This window comes from Phocoena sinus, chromosome 11 (assembly GCF_008692025.1).
Source record: "Phocoena sinus isolate mPhoSin1 chromosome 11, mPhoSin1.pri, whole genome shotgun sequence".
In the NCBI taxonomy this organism is placed as follows: domain Eukaryota; kingdom Metazoa; phylum Chordata; class Mammalia; order Artiodactyla; family Phocoenidae; genus Phocoena; species Phocoena sinus.
Window position 1 is genome coordinate 67,123,984 of NC_045773.1, and position 16,118 is coordinate 67,140,101.

A 16,118-nucleotide genomic window follows, 5' to 3' on the forward strand; every position below is an offset into this window, starting at 1 on the left:
TATAACAGTTTATTGTGGAATCTTCAGGGTTTTTTGCATAAAAGGTCTGTCATCTGCGAACTGAGATAATTTTATTTCTTCCTTTTCAGTTCAATTGCCTAGAAGTTTTAAATTTTGCTGCTGAAATCCAGTTTATCAGTTTTTTCTTTTTGTTGGTGATTTTTGTTTTCTCTAAAAAATTTTCACGTATACTAAAGACATGAAAATATTCTCCAGCTTTCATCTAGAAATTTTATAGTTTTAGCTTATATGTTTAGGTCCATAATCCATCTGAAATTAATTTTTGTATATGGTATGATGTAGTGGTCAAAGTTCTTTTTTTCCTTAAAAATATCCAGTTCTAGCACCATTTGTTGAAAATACTTTTCCTTTTCCCATTTAATTGCTTTGGCACCCTTGTTGAAAATTATTTGACTGTATATGTGTGATTTTATCCAGGGCACTCTGTTTTGTTTCCATTAATCTGTTTGTCTGTCCTTTGTTATGTTTTCTTGATGACTATACATTGAAAAAAGTCATCTTGAGATCAGATAGTATATGTTCTCAATCTTTGTTCTTCTTTTTCAAGATTGTATTAGCTAGTCCAGGTGTTATTTTTGTTTTGTTTTTCATTTCCATATAAATTTTAGGATCAGCTTTTCAATTTCTACAGTAGGCCTGCTGGATTTTTGATGGAGATTACATTAAATTTATAGGTCAATTTGGGGAAGAATTAACATCTTAACAATATTGAATCTCCCTATAAATGAACCAAAAAATAACCATTTATTTAGGTTCTTTAATGTTTCTCAGCAGTTTTATAGTTTTCAGTATAGAGGTGTTATACATCTTTTGTTAAATTTATTTCTAAGAATTTTATGGGTTTGGATGCGATTGTAAATTGTGTTTTAAAAATTTCCTTTTCTAATTGTTCATTGCTAGTATATGGAAATACAATTGATTTTTGTATATTGACTACGTATTTTGTGTGAATGCTTAATTTACTTATTAGTTCTAGTAGTTTGGTAGATTCATTAAGATTTTTTACATATATAACCATGTCTTCTGCAAATAAATAATTGTATGCTTTCCTTTCCAATTTATATGCCTTTTAATGTCCATTGACAGATGACTAGATAAATATATATTCCTTTATATATATATATATATTTAAAGGAATTAAAAAGGGATTAATAAAGGGACATTTATAGCATTTAAATATATAGATATTTAAACAAGACAAAAACTTCAAAAGATTACAGATTTATAGATTAACACCCCTCATGAACATAGACATAAAAATCCTTAATAAAATGTTAGTAAATCAGATTTAGCAATATATATGTGATACTCGTGACCAACTGGAGTTTATCTAAAAATGCAAGATCTGTATACCTTTTGAAAATCATTCATTGTACCTCACTGTATTAAAGGAATAAAGAAGAAAAATAATATAATAATTTTTATAGATACAGAAAGACTATTTGACAAAATTAAACATCCATTCATGATTAAAAACTCTGAGCAAACTAGGAATAAAAGAAAACTTTGTCAGTCTGGTAAAGGACATCTACAAAAAACCTACCTACAGCTGACATCATACTTAATGGTTAAATACTTTATACTTAAAATCAAGAATAAGGCAAAGATGTCTGTTTTCACCCTTCAATTCAATATTATACTGGAGGAACTAGTCAGTGCAATAAAGAAAAAAACAGAACTACCATATGATCCAGCAATTCTACTTCTGAGTATTTATCCAAAAGAACTGAAATTAGGATCACAAAAAGATATGAGCGCCCCTCCCCACCACCAATGTTCACTGCAGCATTACTCACAATAACCAAGATTTGGAAACAACCTAAATGTCCATTGACAAGTGAATGGATAAAGAAAATGTGGTATATACATAAATGGAATATTTCCCTTAAGCCTAAAGAATTTCTTTTAGAATTACTTTTTTAGTGCAAGTCTGTTGGAGAGTAATTCCTTCAGCTTTTGTCTTTTGAAAATACATTTATTTCTCTTTCGAAGGATATTTTCATTGAATTTAGAATTTGAGGCATTTTTCTTTCAGCACTTTAAAGATATTGTTCCACTATTCTCTGCCTTTCTTGTTCTTGATGAGAAGTCAGCCATTATTCTTATCATTGTTTCTCTGTATGTCATGTGTCCTTTTTTCTCTGACTGCTTTCTAGATTTTCCCTTTATATTTTGTCAGTTAATCTATGACAAAGCAAGAATATGCAAGAATATACAATGGAGAAAAGACAGTCTTTTCAATAAGTGGTGCTGGGGAAACTGGTCAGCTATATGTAAGAGAATGAAATTAGAACATTTTCTCACACTATGTACAAAATTAAACTCAAAATGGATGAAAGACCCATGTAAGACCAGAAGCCATAAAACTAGAAGAAAACAAGGGCAGAACACTCTTTGACATAAAGTATAGAAATTTGGGGGAGGATCAGGTCCTAAGGCAAAGGAAACAAAAATAAAGAAATTCCACCTAATTAAACTTAAAAGCTTTTGCACAGCAAAGGAAACCAACAAAATGAAAAGACAACCTACCGAATGGGAGAAAATATTTGCAAACGATGTGACTGATAAAAGGTTAATATCCAAAATATGGAAACAGTTCATATAATTCAAATATCAATAAAAACAAACCATCCAATTAAAAAAATGGGCAGAAGACCTGAATGGACATTTTCCCAAGGAAGACATACAGATGGCCAACAGGCATATGAAAAGGTGCTCAGTATCACTAATAATCAGAGAAATGCAAATCAAATGAGATCACCTTGCATTTGTCAGAATGGCCATCATCAAACAACAAATGTTGGTGAGGATGTGGAGAAAAGGAAACCCTACTACACTGTTGGCGAGAATGTAAATTGGTGCAGCTACTGTGGAAAACAGTGTGGAGGTTCCTCAAAAAACTGATCCAGCATGTGATCCAGCAGTTCCACTCCTGGGTATTTATACGGAGAAAACAAACACTAATTTGAAAAGATTGCATCCCACTGTTCATAGCAGCATTATTTATAACAGCCAAGATATGGAAGCAACCTAAGTGTCCATCAACAGCTGAATGGATAAAGAAGATGTGATATATATATATATATATATATATATATAGAGAGAGAGAGAGAGAGAGAGAGAGAGAGAGAGAGATACACACACAATGGAATATTTATTACTCAGTCATAAAAAGAATGAAATTCTGCCATTTGCAACAATATGGATGGACCTAGAGTGATGGACCTTAGTGAAATCAGTCAGACAGAAAGACAAATACTGTATGTTATCACTTATATGTGGAATCTAAAAAATAAATGAATGAATAATAAACAGACTCACAGATTTAGGGGAACAAACTAGTGGTTGCCAGTGGGGAGAGGGAGGAGGGGAGGGGCAAGATAGGGGTAGGGGATTAACAGGTACAAACTACTATGTGTACAATATGTAAGCTACAAGGATATATAGCCAATATTTTATAACTTTAAATAGAGTGTAGTATATTAAAATTTTGAATCACTATGTTGTATACCTGCAACTAACATAATATTGTAAATCAACTATACGTCAGTAAATTAAATAAGTAAAAAGACATTTATTGCTAATATACTTTTCATTTCTAGAGTTTTTATTTGCTTTTTAAAAATACAGTTTTTATTATTTATTTATTTTAATTAATTTATTTGGTTGTGCCGGGTCTTAGTTGCGGCTCATGGCCTCCTTAGTTGCGGCATGTGGGCTCCTTTGGTTGTGGCAGGTGGGCTCCTCAGTTGTGGCATATGGGCTCCTTAGTTGCGGCATGTGGGCTCCTGAGTTGTGGCATGCAAACTCTTAGTTGTGCATGCATGTGGGATCTAGTTCCTTGGCTAGGGATCGGACCTGGGCCCCCTGCATTGGGAGCATGGAGTCTTAACCACTGCACCATTAAGGAAGTCCCCAAAATACAGTTTTTATATCTCTGCCAATATTCTCCATCTTTTATGCATGTTATACCTTTTCCACTAGATTCTTTAACATGTTTTTCACAGTTATTTTAAAGGTCCTGTCTGATAATTCCAACATTTGGATCACCTCTGGGTCTTGTTCTATTGGACTGTTTTCCATCTTGTCAGTGGGTCACATCTTGCTTTATCACGTATCACTTTTAAAATTAAAAGCCAGACGTTGTGTCTAAAAGAGTCATGGAGCCTAAAGTAGAAAGGGCAGCTGTTGGTGCAGGTAAGTCAGTTTAGTGTGTAGTTGAACTGGGTCTGCGTTCTATTGTTGCTTTATTTAGAATCAGTTCAGAGAATTCCCTGGTCGTCCGGTGGTTAGGATTCCACGCTTCCACTGCAGGGGGCACAGTTTCGATCCCTGGTTGGGGAACTAAGATCCTGCAAAACTAAGATTCTTTAAAAAAAAAGAATCAATTCACTACTGCTTTCAAATTTTTAAGGATGCTATCAGAACCTTCCTTTTAGCTGGACTTGGGATCTGAGTGTCTGGAGGGTTTGACTCAGTTCTTCTGCTTTACCCTAAGCCTTTATCAGGTACCTTAAGGGTATGGTCAAGGGGTTTCTCTTTTGACTCTCTAGCCCCTCCCTCAAACATAGATGGCCACTGCTCTGGCTAAACTTCTCTGTCCTGATGTCTATTGGCTGTCTTTTTTGGTAATCCTTCTGAGATAAAATCATTTTTTTTCTTCTAGCCATTGTAGTCTGCAGATCAAAGCTCTGGCCAAAATCCATGCCTTTGTTCAAGACACGTGAGTGTTGCCCCTTTCCAGAATTCACCTATTTCAAGGGAAGATCTTTATGTTTTGTTCCTCCTCCTGAGCTCTTTGTTTATTTCATTTACACAAACACTTAAAAATACCTACTTTTTAAAATCTCATACTTTGCTGTAGCCAAAGAAGCATATGGCATGAACCTTGCCCTCAAAGATTATGTTGTCTTTGGACAGACAAGGGTAACCCAGGAAAAGGATACAGGAAAAAAGGATACAGTTGTTAACAGGAAGGATACAGGAAAAAAGGATACAGTTGTTAACAGTGCATCAGAGGATGTAGAGTGGCATAGCACGCGTAGAACATCTAATGTTCAGGGGACACAGAGTAAAAGAGTGATCAACAGAGGAGATGTAGGACTGGTCAAGGAAAACCTCTGGCAGGGGGTGAGCATAAGTTAATTCAGCTTTCTGGGATGTGGTGACATCCACTGGGATGGACTCAATGTGGCCTTTGTCAGAGGAGCCAGCATGTGCCGATGGGTAATTGGAAGAAGGGTGTGTGGGGACCCTGACATCCAGGGTGGTCAGGAGGGTGGTCTCCTCCCTTCCCTTCGTGGTGGGACAAGGAGGTCATCTCGTTTTGTGTATATCTGAGCTCCTGTCTCCAAGAGACAGAGACATGGGAGTCTTATAAGCACCCTGGGTAATGGCAACTTGGCCTCGTATGTGCATGTACACACTGACGTCCTCTCTCTGGGGTTCTGATGGGTGCGCAGGGGGCACACTCCTTGTATGCCTTTGAGGTTTTAGTCATTTACTGGCTTCATTTTCCCAGGACACTGAGTGAGCCTCGGCAGGCAGAGATCCGGAAAGAGTGCCTCCGGCTTTGGGGGGTGAGTGTCTCCCCAGCCTGTTTTTGCTCCAGGGCAGGGAAACTTTAAAGAAGAATGGGACTGACTCCCAACCCGGTCATCTTAGGGTTCCCCGCACCTGCCCCAATGAAGAGATCTGCCTACCCTCACAGCACTCCAGAATTGGATGTCTCAGCATTGTTGGGAGTAACCTCCTTGGCCCTTTCACTGCTCGTTTAGCCCTGCAGGCTGGTTAGCAAGGACAAGGGTGGTGGGTAAACAGGCCTCATTTTCCTGCTGGTGGCCCTGGGTAGCAACACTGACCACAGAGAGCCCCAGAGAAAGGTAAGTGGCCTTTGGGGTGTGCTACCACAGGGCCTGAAAGGGAGCAGTGACTGAATTAGCCAACTCCACTCCCACCCCACCCCAGCTTCCTTTGTTGTGTGCCATTTCCTCTTGCCCAGCCTGAGCCTATGCCCTTGCCTACGTAAACTCACACACAGCCTTGGTCAAAAATGCGTTTGAAAACCACAGCTCTTTGCTGTCTTGTTTTAGATCCCAGACCAGGCTAGAGTTGCTCCTTCTTCCACAGACCCAAAATCTAAGTTCTTCGAGCTAATCCAGGTAAGCTTGGTATCTGGTGAAAATAAAAAGTTAGAGAGGCCTAATTAGATGTAGTATCACTGAGACCCCCAGATGCCTGGCCTCCAGAGGGCTTGTGCAGGTACCACATGGGTTCCCAGGGGCTGGGCTGAGGCCACCACAGATGGGAATTTTTGGTGTAGGGTGTTGAGTTCCCTGGGAGCCCATCAGGCTGCCTGAAGATTCTTGGCCCGAGATGTGTTCTGTTCAGCATTCCCGCTGCCCAAAGGGTGGTGCTGGCTCTCACTCCCTGGCAAGTTTAGGGTCCTGTGAGTGTGCCTGCAGGGGAGACATGAATATGGGATGATCTTAGGCTGGGGAGCTGGTCAGAGGGCCAGTAGGGGCTGCCAGGAGAGCTCACAGTAGAGCTGGCCTAAACTTAGACTTCCTGTTCTGTTTCAGGTGAGTGGTCCTCAGAATTCTTCTGCCCTGTGTTTTCCTACCACCTGACTTCCAGCTTTTCCCTGGGCTTTATTTAAATCTGGCCCAGATCATGGGCCATTGTGCTGGTTAGGGACTGGAGAATGAGGTTCAAGATGGCCTCAAAAAAAAAAAATAGCACATGTAAATTTTTCTGAATGGGTAGAGAGGTTACTTAGCTGCTTTCAAACCAACTGCTTGTAAGTCTTTGCCTTCAGTTTTAGTGAAGGGGAGGCTTTTATATTCTGGTGACATTTCCTTATAGCTCTGGTAAATCGATCTGTACTCTGGGGACTCGGTGTTCTTTCCTTTCCCAGGCTCTCCTAATAGGTCCTAAAGGAACACTCCAAGCAGACAGAATTAGATCCCAGTTAGTGCATGTGTAGGTAGAGCAGGGGGCATGTTTCAGACAGCAAGTGCTTCCTGTCCCTCCCCTCCCCCAGCTTGCCCTAACTACCTGCCCCACCCCCCACCCCCCAGGCACCCGTACTGAGCGCCTGTCCCTTCCCCCAACCCAGCCGTGTTTTCTCTGACCCGGGGCTGCAGGGCACTGAGATCGACATCTTCAGCTATAAGCCCACGCTGCTTACTTCCAAAACCCTGGAGAAGATCCGCCCAGTGCTCGACTACCGCTGCATGGTGTCTGGCAGTGAGCAGAAGTTCCTCATCGGCCTGGGGGTAAGTCTGCAGCTGGCTTCCTACCCAGCTTGGGTGGTGGAAGCTTGCTGTCTGTCTGTGGGAATCTGGACAGCTGCCTGCCACACTTGGTGCACATTCTCTTGGCACCAGGGAGCTGGAGCTTTGACCGCAGGGAAGGTATTTCTTGAAACTTCACTTCCTTTCTTCCTCTAAGTTAGCCAAATATCATTCATTCATTCTTTCTATCTTTCATTTATCCATGTATTTGCTTATTCACCTCCATGTATCGCTAAAGGGAACACTGCCTCCTTTCTTGTGATGTGGAGCTTCCTAGGCTAGCAGGATGGTCAGTAGGCTAAGCTGGCTTGAGCCCATGCAGCTATTTCTTTGCAACACCACCACCATCCCATGTCATCCCCTGTCTTCGGAGTCTAAAATGAGGTGAGGGAAAACCTTGGCAGTTCTATATCTTAATTGGGTAAAGTCCTCATTGCTCTTTCTTTTCACTCTGAGTTGTCTTTATAGTTTTATCTCTTCTTCCTCACTTACTTTCTCTGTGTCCTCTCACACTTTATCTTTTTTTACTTTCTCTCTGCTCTGCTCTGCTCTCCGGACCCTTCACCAAACCCACTTCAGACATACACCAAGCTGGATCTTTCTTGAGGGCCTCTGATCATGAACTCAGGCCTCTTGAATAGTGCCCTGAGCCTGTTCCCTCCCAGTGGGACAGAGTCAGAGCTCTCCTCTTCCACTGAGGCAGTGGAGGACAACACTGTCATTATAGTGTACGAAGTATAACTGACTAATCTCTCTGAGACCTTTTCTTCTGGCATTTCCCAGCCCCATCAGCTTGTAGCCACCAACTAAAAGCCCTTTTGAGAGCTGAGCTTCTCACCACTCAATGTCTTTGTCTGCCTGACCTGGCCCTTTCTCTCTGCCCATAGAAGTCTCAGATCTACACATGGGATGGCCGCCAGTCAGACCGCTGGGTCAAGCTGGACCTGAAGACAGAGCTACCCCGGGACACTCTGCTCTCTGTGGAGATTGTCCATGAGCTGAAAGGGGAGGTTAGAGGTGGTTCTGCTCACGTGTATGGCTCTGCCATCTGGGGAAGAGCTGGGCCTGTCCCTTCGCCCCCATGCCCCCTGAGTTAACTGGGTTATGTGTATGTGGTGCCTGAGAGGGCCCAGGGCCTGGCGAATGCTTTGTAATTGTTCCTCCTCCTCGAGTAGTTGCTCTAAGCCATGGCATATTCAGGTAGGGAGGACCACAGTCTCCTTATGTTTAGGAGATCTTGATCATCTCTGTGTAGCAAAGTCCCTGGTGAACCTGCTGCATATTTTTTAGCTGCTGATTGTTATTGACCAAGGATTCCTTGGGAAAGAAGCAACTTGTTATTTCCCATGAGCTTTGGGTATTACAGCCATACAGATAACTTTCAGAACAGTCAGTGGGAACAGTTGGCCAGAGTGGGAAGCCAGGTCCTGCTGGAGCACCATGGCGGCAGCCTCACTGGGTTTGAGATTCAAGGGGGCTCATCACCCATCACCTCAGGCCTCTGTCTTCTCAGAAGTATGGGCCAGGCTGGTGCTGAGAATCAACTGGGAGGGAGGTGAGAGAAATATCCTGTGTTTAGAGCCCTCCCCTTCCCCCGGCTATGTGTAGAATGGAGGCCAGCGTGCCACAGTGGGCAGAGTGAGCCCCAGGCCAATTCCTGGCAGGGTGGGCAGTGTACTTGTCCTTCTAGGGGAAGGCCCAGCGGAAGATTAGTGCCATCCACATCCTCGATGTCCTTGTGCTGAATGGCAGCGACGTGCGGGAGCAGCACTTTAACCAACGGTCTGACCTGGGCCCTGGGGGAGGGAAGGTGGGCCGGGGTGGGCCAGGGCAGCTCTGTGGCGGCAGCCTCTGTGGCTTAGGCCTCTCCCAGGCTTTCTCTGCTTAAGAGGATCCTTAGAGTTTCCCTCTTCTACCCACTAGCTGGTTCCAAGGGCAGGGTGAGAAATTGGTGTTGACACTTCCAGTTACCAGGACTTGGGCCTTGATTTCATACATACTAGCACACTCTATTTTGCCTCAGCTGTTCAGATCAGAGGAGATGTTGTTTTAAGGTTGAGCAAGAGGGTGACCTTATGGGGAAGAGGGAGGGTCTTCTCCTCTGAAGAATGTGTTCTGTTCTTGGTGGTCCCACTTAAGTCAGTTTATGGATCCCACACCTCCCACAGAGGTGCTTTTGTTCGTGGATAGATGCCTAATGAGTCATTTAAAAGGGGGACAAAAAGGAGAGACATCTTACACCGCTATGGTGCTGAAGTCACTCCTAAGTTGGTTCATCTGAGTGGGTGTACTGTGGTATCTGTGGTTTGGGGTGAAGGAGCCGACGCACAGAATAAAGATAATGCTTGAAGTTCTGGTGGAGGTGACTGAACACAGCCGAAGTTACACTTCAGGAAAACCAACCAAGATGTATTGAAAGTAGAGGTCAGAATCCAGAGTGGGGGAGAGGGCGTTCATGACGACATCACTGGAGAAGGGCAAGGGTGGGCTTCCTGGGAGACATGAGTGCTGCCTCTTGGAGCAGTTCTGCTGCAGATTCAGGAGTGTACTCCCACTGGTGCCATGACAATGCCCTGGGGGTGTGGGTGCTGGTAAAGATACCCTTAGTTGCCTCTGAGAGACTCTGTTTGGATTGTAGAATTCAGCTTGCTGAGAAATTTGTGAAAGCTGTTTCCAAGCCCAGTCGGCCTGACATGAATCCCATCAGGTGAGCAGATCATCTCTCCCCCCAAATCCTCCTCTCCCATTGCTGCTTTCTGGCCAGTGCCTGCCTCCCTGTCCTGTGAGGGCTGGGAGGGCTCAGTGGAGGAGACCAGGCCAGGCTGGCATTAGAGATCAGACTGCCATTGAGTGATTTGCTTGGGGGTGCTGGGTAGGTGATTCCTTTGCCCCAGAGTATCCCCCATCCTGCCTGTCACAGTGGGCCAAGCTCCACAGGAGAGGTTCGTTCCTCAGGTTTAAGGCATCCTCATTTAAGACACACATGCCTCTGAGAGCACTAACACACCTTGTGAGCCACACATTCATGCTTGAATATCATTAGCATATCAATCCCGGCCTTTTCATTTTTTTCAGGTAAGAAAAGGGTGCTGAGGGAATGGGAGTTTTTGAACATGAAAAAGAAAAGGTTGGTTTGAGGTAATGGGATCCTTGGTGCATGGAAAGAAGGCCATGGTTTGTTGCCACGTTAGGTAATGTAAACGTTCGAGGCCTTTAGAGGGTAACAGTCAGGGAGCAGACAGATGGAACAGACTTTTCCAGTCTGGGCTGAGGTCTGAGGTTATTATCTTTGGGGCTTCACGTGACTAGAGACTGAGGTACATTTTATCAAAATAATTTTCATTATTTTTAATACAGATTTACATAGGATTAAATCCAATAGTGGGAATGCACTTTTAGAAGTCTTCTGAAAGTCTAAAAGTAATTTCTTCTTGCACTTTAAAATGTCCTGTCTGCCGGTTCCTGAGAAGCAGCCTCCAGGGGTCCTGCCTCTGCTGCTTGTGACGGTCTGGTTGCTTGGCTTCTGGGCACCTTACTCAGTAGCAGTTCCAAAGGCGTGTTCAGGGGCCCCCAGAGGTGGAGGGCTGGGCATCAAACAGGAGCCTTGCATCCTGGGTAGGGGGGTGTCTTCTCACCCCTAATGGTAATAGGCCTATTAGGACGATTTGGAAGCAACTCTGTTACAGGAAGGCCTAAAATCCATGTAGACAGACCTGGGCAAGAGCCTGGCCCTTGGTGTTCTGGCCTCTAGAGATGGTGACGGTGACCGAGGGTGGGAATGCTGACAGGCACATCTTCGTCTGCCAGACCTTCCTCTTTCCCCCACCTGACTTCCTGAACCATAGCTGCGCTCCCCGGGTGCCCTGGGGCAGGCTCCATGGGGTGCTTGGCAGCTCTGAAACCTAGGGCTTGTCTGTGGAGGATGGCAGTGACAGGCTAGGGGTCCTCATTCCTGGTGGGTTGGGTGGTGCAGGGCCTGAGGCAGAAGGTGAGGATAGGCACAGCCTCCTGCCTACCAGCTGCTGCCCAGACAAGTGTCCCACCAAGAATCCTTTGTCAGCTCTTTGTCCGTCTGTCCACAGGGTGAAGGAGGTATACAGGCTGGAGGAGATGGAGAAGATTTTTGTCAGGTGAGTGACTCAGCCAGGGTAGCTCAGGATTTGAGAGGAGTTGGGGTGGGGGGCATGGCAGTGTCCAGGATTCGTTCTCTTTTTCTGTAGCGGTGGGTTAGGGGTGCGGTGGTGAGTTGCCCTGGTGGCTGCCTCTACCGCCCCTCCACCTCCTTTGCCTGCGTGGCTCAGCTGCAGCCAAGGGCCCCCCAGCTAAGAGCTGATTCAGCACTGTCAGGAGGGGAGCAGGGCGGGTGTGTGTCAGGCAGAAATACGGGCTCGCTGATGCTGTAACAGTTACGAGGGGTGTGTGCATCAGGCAGAAATACCAGCGGGCTTGTTGATGCTGTAACAGTTACGATTGTCCCTGCTAGGGGCAGAGCAGCAAGCTGCTTGAAACACTATAAATCCCAGCTCCTGGTGCTGACAGAGAGATTGAGCCTGGAGGGGTAGAGGGGGTGTAGCTGCTTCCTCATAATCTTAGCGGTGTGCAGGGTGCTCAGATCTGAGGGTCTCATCCTGGGTGTGCCCTGTGGCCACTGGAGCTGGGCTGGGTCTCAGTGCTCCCGAATTAACTCTTTAGTAGCCACACTGATGCCATGGGTGGTGAACTGAAGATCCAGTGGCACTCGTAGTCAGATCTTACCCTTACCGGTGTCACCCTGACACCCCGCAAACAGCAGCAACATAGCAGGGGCATGTGTCACTTCCCTGCCTCCATTGCTTAGTTGTGAGTTCAGAGCCTGAGTTCTAAACCCAGCACCACACTCAAACTCACTTGCTGTGTGGCCTGGAGCAACTCAAGTCTCTGCCTCAGTTTCTCATGTTGAACTGAGGTAAAGTACTGTGGTTGGTTGGCTGATTTTGACATTAGCCAGAGACTAATATTAGGGCTTTCTCTCTCTCTCTCTCTCTCTCTCTCTCTCTCTCTCTCTCTCTCTCACACACACACACACACTCACGCTTCCTGTTTGCATGCCTACTCTGGAAAATCAAGGTTGGAAATGAAGATCATCAAGGGCTCCAGTGGCACGCCAAAGCTCAGTTATACAGGGCGGGACGACCGGCACTTTGTGCCCACTGGCCTCTACATTGTCAGGACAGTGAATGGTGGGTGATGAGCCACTGTTCCCTAACCCCACTCCCTCAGCCAGGGCAACTGGCCCAGACCCTACTTGAGCCAGAGCTAAGGGCTCCCTACTGAGGTGGGCATTGCTTTGAGGTGTATGTTGAGCGGGACTGTGTTCCCTGAGCCTCTTCTGTTCTTCGGTGGATCCTGGGGGGGTTGTGCTGGGGCTGGAGAGAGGGGAGCCCAACTTGTATATGCACACGTGGTGTCCTCATGGCAGGAGAAGGGCCTTCGCAGTGGGCAACAGCAGATCCAGAAAGTCAAGCTTGGCCATTCGTATCACCTGTATAATCCTTTTTCCTTAGTACCCTCTGGCTAACAGACTCCTACTCCCTCTGCCAGGGCCCGAGAGATGTTGCCCTGGTAGCAGGTTGGCGGGACTGGGGAGAGTTGTTGAGAATTATCTTAGTCGTCTTCCTGGAGCCCCTTTGGGCGGGTGATGAAGGCTGTGTCCTCACAGGCTCTTCTCCGGTGCTGTTTGGTGGGGATGGGAGTGGAGGAACGGGCCTGAAGGAAGGCATGCCCTTCATTGGCCTGACCTGTCCCCCATGGGTATTTTGTGTCCTTTCTGGGCTTCTTCCCCCTTTCCTTCTGTCAGAGCCATGGACTATGGGATTCAGCAAAAGCTTCAAGAGGAAGTTCTTCTACAACAAGAAAACCAAGAACTCTACCTTTGACCTCCCTTCAGACGCCATTGCTCCATTTCAGTAAGTAGCCTTCTTCCAGGCCTGCCCCCTGCAGCCCCAGGTACTCCTGCTAGATGCCGGCCTGACCTCTCGGGGTACACCCGGGTCCTGAGACTGACTGCTGCCCATGCAGGGGCTTCCCACGAGGGTATGGCTGTGATGGTTGGGGGTCCTGGGTGTGAAGGGCCCGACCCTGGCCGGGGCGTGGGCTAATGCTGAGGTCCACAGTCTTGCCTTTGGACCCAGTGTGTTGCCCGATTGTTGGTCATAGGTTTCGACAGCAGCCAGTAGCCCTGATGTGCCTGTAATTAGCCACTGATACCAGTGTGTCACCACACTAATACTGTTCTATTAGAGCAGCAGAGACAGATAAACCAGGAATATCAGTAATTAAAGGATCCAGTAGGATGCAATTAGCAGCAGCAGAAGCTGTGTGTTGAAAAAAGCTGGTCCTGGAAGGCAGGGAGCAGGGCCTACTAGGTACATTTGGCTGCCAGAGGGAAGACGCTCAATTGGAGTCATTAGTGAGACCTGCCCTCCCCCCGCCCCCAGTGCACACACACACACTCTTAAGAACACCCATCCCCGAAGTCACGGGTGCCAGGGTGGGTGGTGAGCTCTTGGTCCTGCTCCACGTGGGTACAGCCCTCTGACCTCTCTTCTCCTCCCCAGCATCTGCTACTATGGCCGGCTCTTCTGGGAGTGGGGGGATGGCATCCGTGTGCATGACTCCCAGAAGCCCCAGGACCCAGACAAGCTGTCCAAGGAGGACGTCCTCTCCTTCATCCAGACGCACAGCGCCTGAGGATGCCCACCCCTGCCGAATGCCCTGTCGTTCCCTGAGCCTGGCCGTGAGGTTGGTGGCCTCCTCTGAAGAGCTCAGTTGGGGCCTTCTGGGACACTTTTTGGAATTCCCTCCCCGGAGCCCTGCCTGGGAACTGTCTCCCCTGCTGGGACTCAGCCTGAAGGATGCAGCTCCTACAGCACGTTTGAGGTCAGGGCCCAGGGCACATGGGGCCAGTGGAGGATGTGTCTGTCAGAGGGCAGCAGGGCTCTGCCATTCCTTCCTGTATCCTGTAGACTCACTTTTCTGAGTTCCACACAGTGCCCTGAGGGCGGCCATGCTCCTGCTTTGCCCAACTTTTTATTGGGCCGACCCTGAGAGGCAGGAGGCCTGCTGTTGTGAGCTGGCCAGGAGCAGCTGCTATATAAATCAAGGTTTTGTTTCTTTGAACTTGCTCTGTTTTGATGCCAAGTTGGAGATTTTCTTGTCTCCTCCCCCTACCCTCTCCCAGTCTTCCCTGGAGTTCTTCCCAGCCCAAACCTCTGACCGTCCCGCAGGCCGGGAAGGGAGGCATGTGGACCCCACATCTCTGACACCACGTCAGGATGCAGGTAGCATTGTCTGGTGGTAGGTGCGACTGCTTCCTGGGGTTGTAGAGCCTTCCTGGGCCTCACCCCTTTTGATCCAAACCTCGGGCAGCTCTAGAAGGGGAGGAAGCAGCCTTGAAGACCTGCCATTTTCTATGCGCCAAACAGTAGTGGCCCCACTTGTAACAGAGGTCCTGTTGGGTTGGGTCGCACTCAGTCCTCTGGCAATCATGGCACTCCCGCTTGTCCCAGCCACCTTGCCACCCTCCCCCCTCCGTTTTTTCATCCCCAGCAGGAGTCACAGTTGCTTTTGTTTGTCCTTTTGTGGTCACTCCATTTCCTCTATCTTGGTGGGGTGGAGGGGGAAGCTGGGCAGTAGCTTTGGGTGGGGGAGGGAACCTGTGGTTGTTTTTAATGGGAAATACCTCTCAGAGATGCTCCTGTGGGCTCCCTAGGGTCTCATCCCAGTGCTAGACTGGTTTCCATGGAGATAGAGGGCACTGAGGCTCCCCATGAGGTTGGAATTGACTCCACCTCAGGGGTCTCAGGCCAGCATCCCCCAGGCTGTCAGCAGCACCGCTGAGATGCTGTATTTCCACCCAATTCTTGGTATCAGTGTGTCTTGCAGAATCTTGGATCATTAAAGATAAACATATTTTTAATGCCTGTGTTGCTCTGTGCTGGGGCTTGTCCTTCGGTGCTTTGTGGTCTGGGACTTGCGTGAATGAAACAGCTTGGGCTCGAGGTGAAGGGGAGGAAGCTGTACTGAAGAGGGGAGAAAAGAGGGTGGGTTTAATCAGAGCCTTGTCCAAGCTCAGGGCTGCTGTTTGCTGCCAAAGAGGGGCCCAAGGAAGAGTCAAAATTATGTGGCTCCTGTGAGAAGCAGGGATTAGAGGATGAATGAACCTACAGCCCAGCAGGGCAATGTGACAATCCAGGATCAATGTGTGTGACTAAAATAACAGAGGCATCAGACCAATTAGTGCCACTAGACAGGGGGAAGAGAGAAAGGGAGAGATGGTTTCGCTGACCCCGCCAACCTCCCCTGCTCTGCGTCTGCACTGGAGGCCGTGCGCGTGCTGATGGCGCCTCTCCCTCTCTGCTGTAGGCTAGCGATTCTCCACCAGTCCCATCACCGGTGCAGGTTCTCCCTTAGAGCCCGCTGCCTACACATTGCTTAGCTCCTTCACCTGGGCCCCCAGATTCCTTCCTTAATGTTTCACAGCCTTAGTTTTAGCTCGCAGGGCAACTCCTTTCCTTGCGTTTACTTACTTGGTGTGATCACGGCTCCCAAGCCCCTTCATCCTTTTGGTTGCCCTACTCAGCCTTACTCCAGCCTCCCACTCCCAGCCCTCCTGGCTCCTGTGCTGGGAGTAGAGGGCTGTGCTCGGGGGCGGTGGAGGGAGGGGAATGTCTGTGTTTGCCGCTCCTGCAAACCCCGCCTGATTTACTGGCCACTCACCGTTAAGTCTGTGTGGTCATTACCGTGGCTCCAGCTGCCCAATGG

At 47.2% G+C, this 16,118-nt stretch overlaps 1 protein-coding gene across 6 annotated transcripts in view; it reads left to right on the forward strand.

Moving 5' to 3' along the window:
• Positions 1 to 15,277, forward strand: part of CMTR1 (cap methyltransferase 1) — a 60,054-nt gene extending 44,777 nt beyond the window's left edge. The window contains exons 14-24 of one of the 6 annotated variants that reach the window (XR_004352179.1): positions 4,688 to 4,744; positions 5,543 to 5,600; positions 6,114 to 6,182; positions 7,167 to 7,298; positions 8,204 to 8,871; positions 9,007 to 9,098; positions 9,955 to 10,023; positions 11,399 to 11,446; positions 12,423 to 12,535; positions 13,153 to 13,261; positions 13,913 to 15,277. Coding sequence is in view for 5 of the 6 variants with exons in the window: in XM_032648502.1 (XP_032504393.1) it covers positions 4,688 to 4,744; positions 5,543 to 5,600; positions 6,114 to 6,182; positions 7,101 to 7,298; positions 8,204 to 8,326; positions 9,007 to 9,098; positions 9,955 to 10,023; positions 11,399 to 11,446; positions 12,423 to 12,535; positions 13,153 to 13,261; positions 13,913 to 14,045 (1,069 nt within the window). In the remaining variant the exon portion in view is untranslated. The other 5 variants (XM_032648502.1, XM_032648505.1, XM_032648503.1 and 2 more) reach the window with 5 other exon arrangements.
• Positions 15,278 to 16,118: the final 841 nt, after the last annotated feature.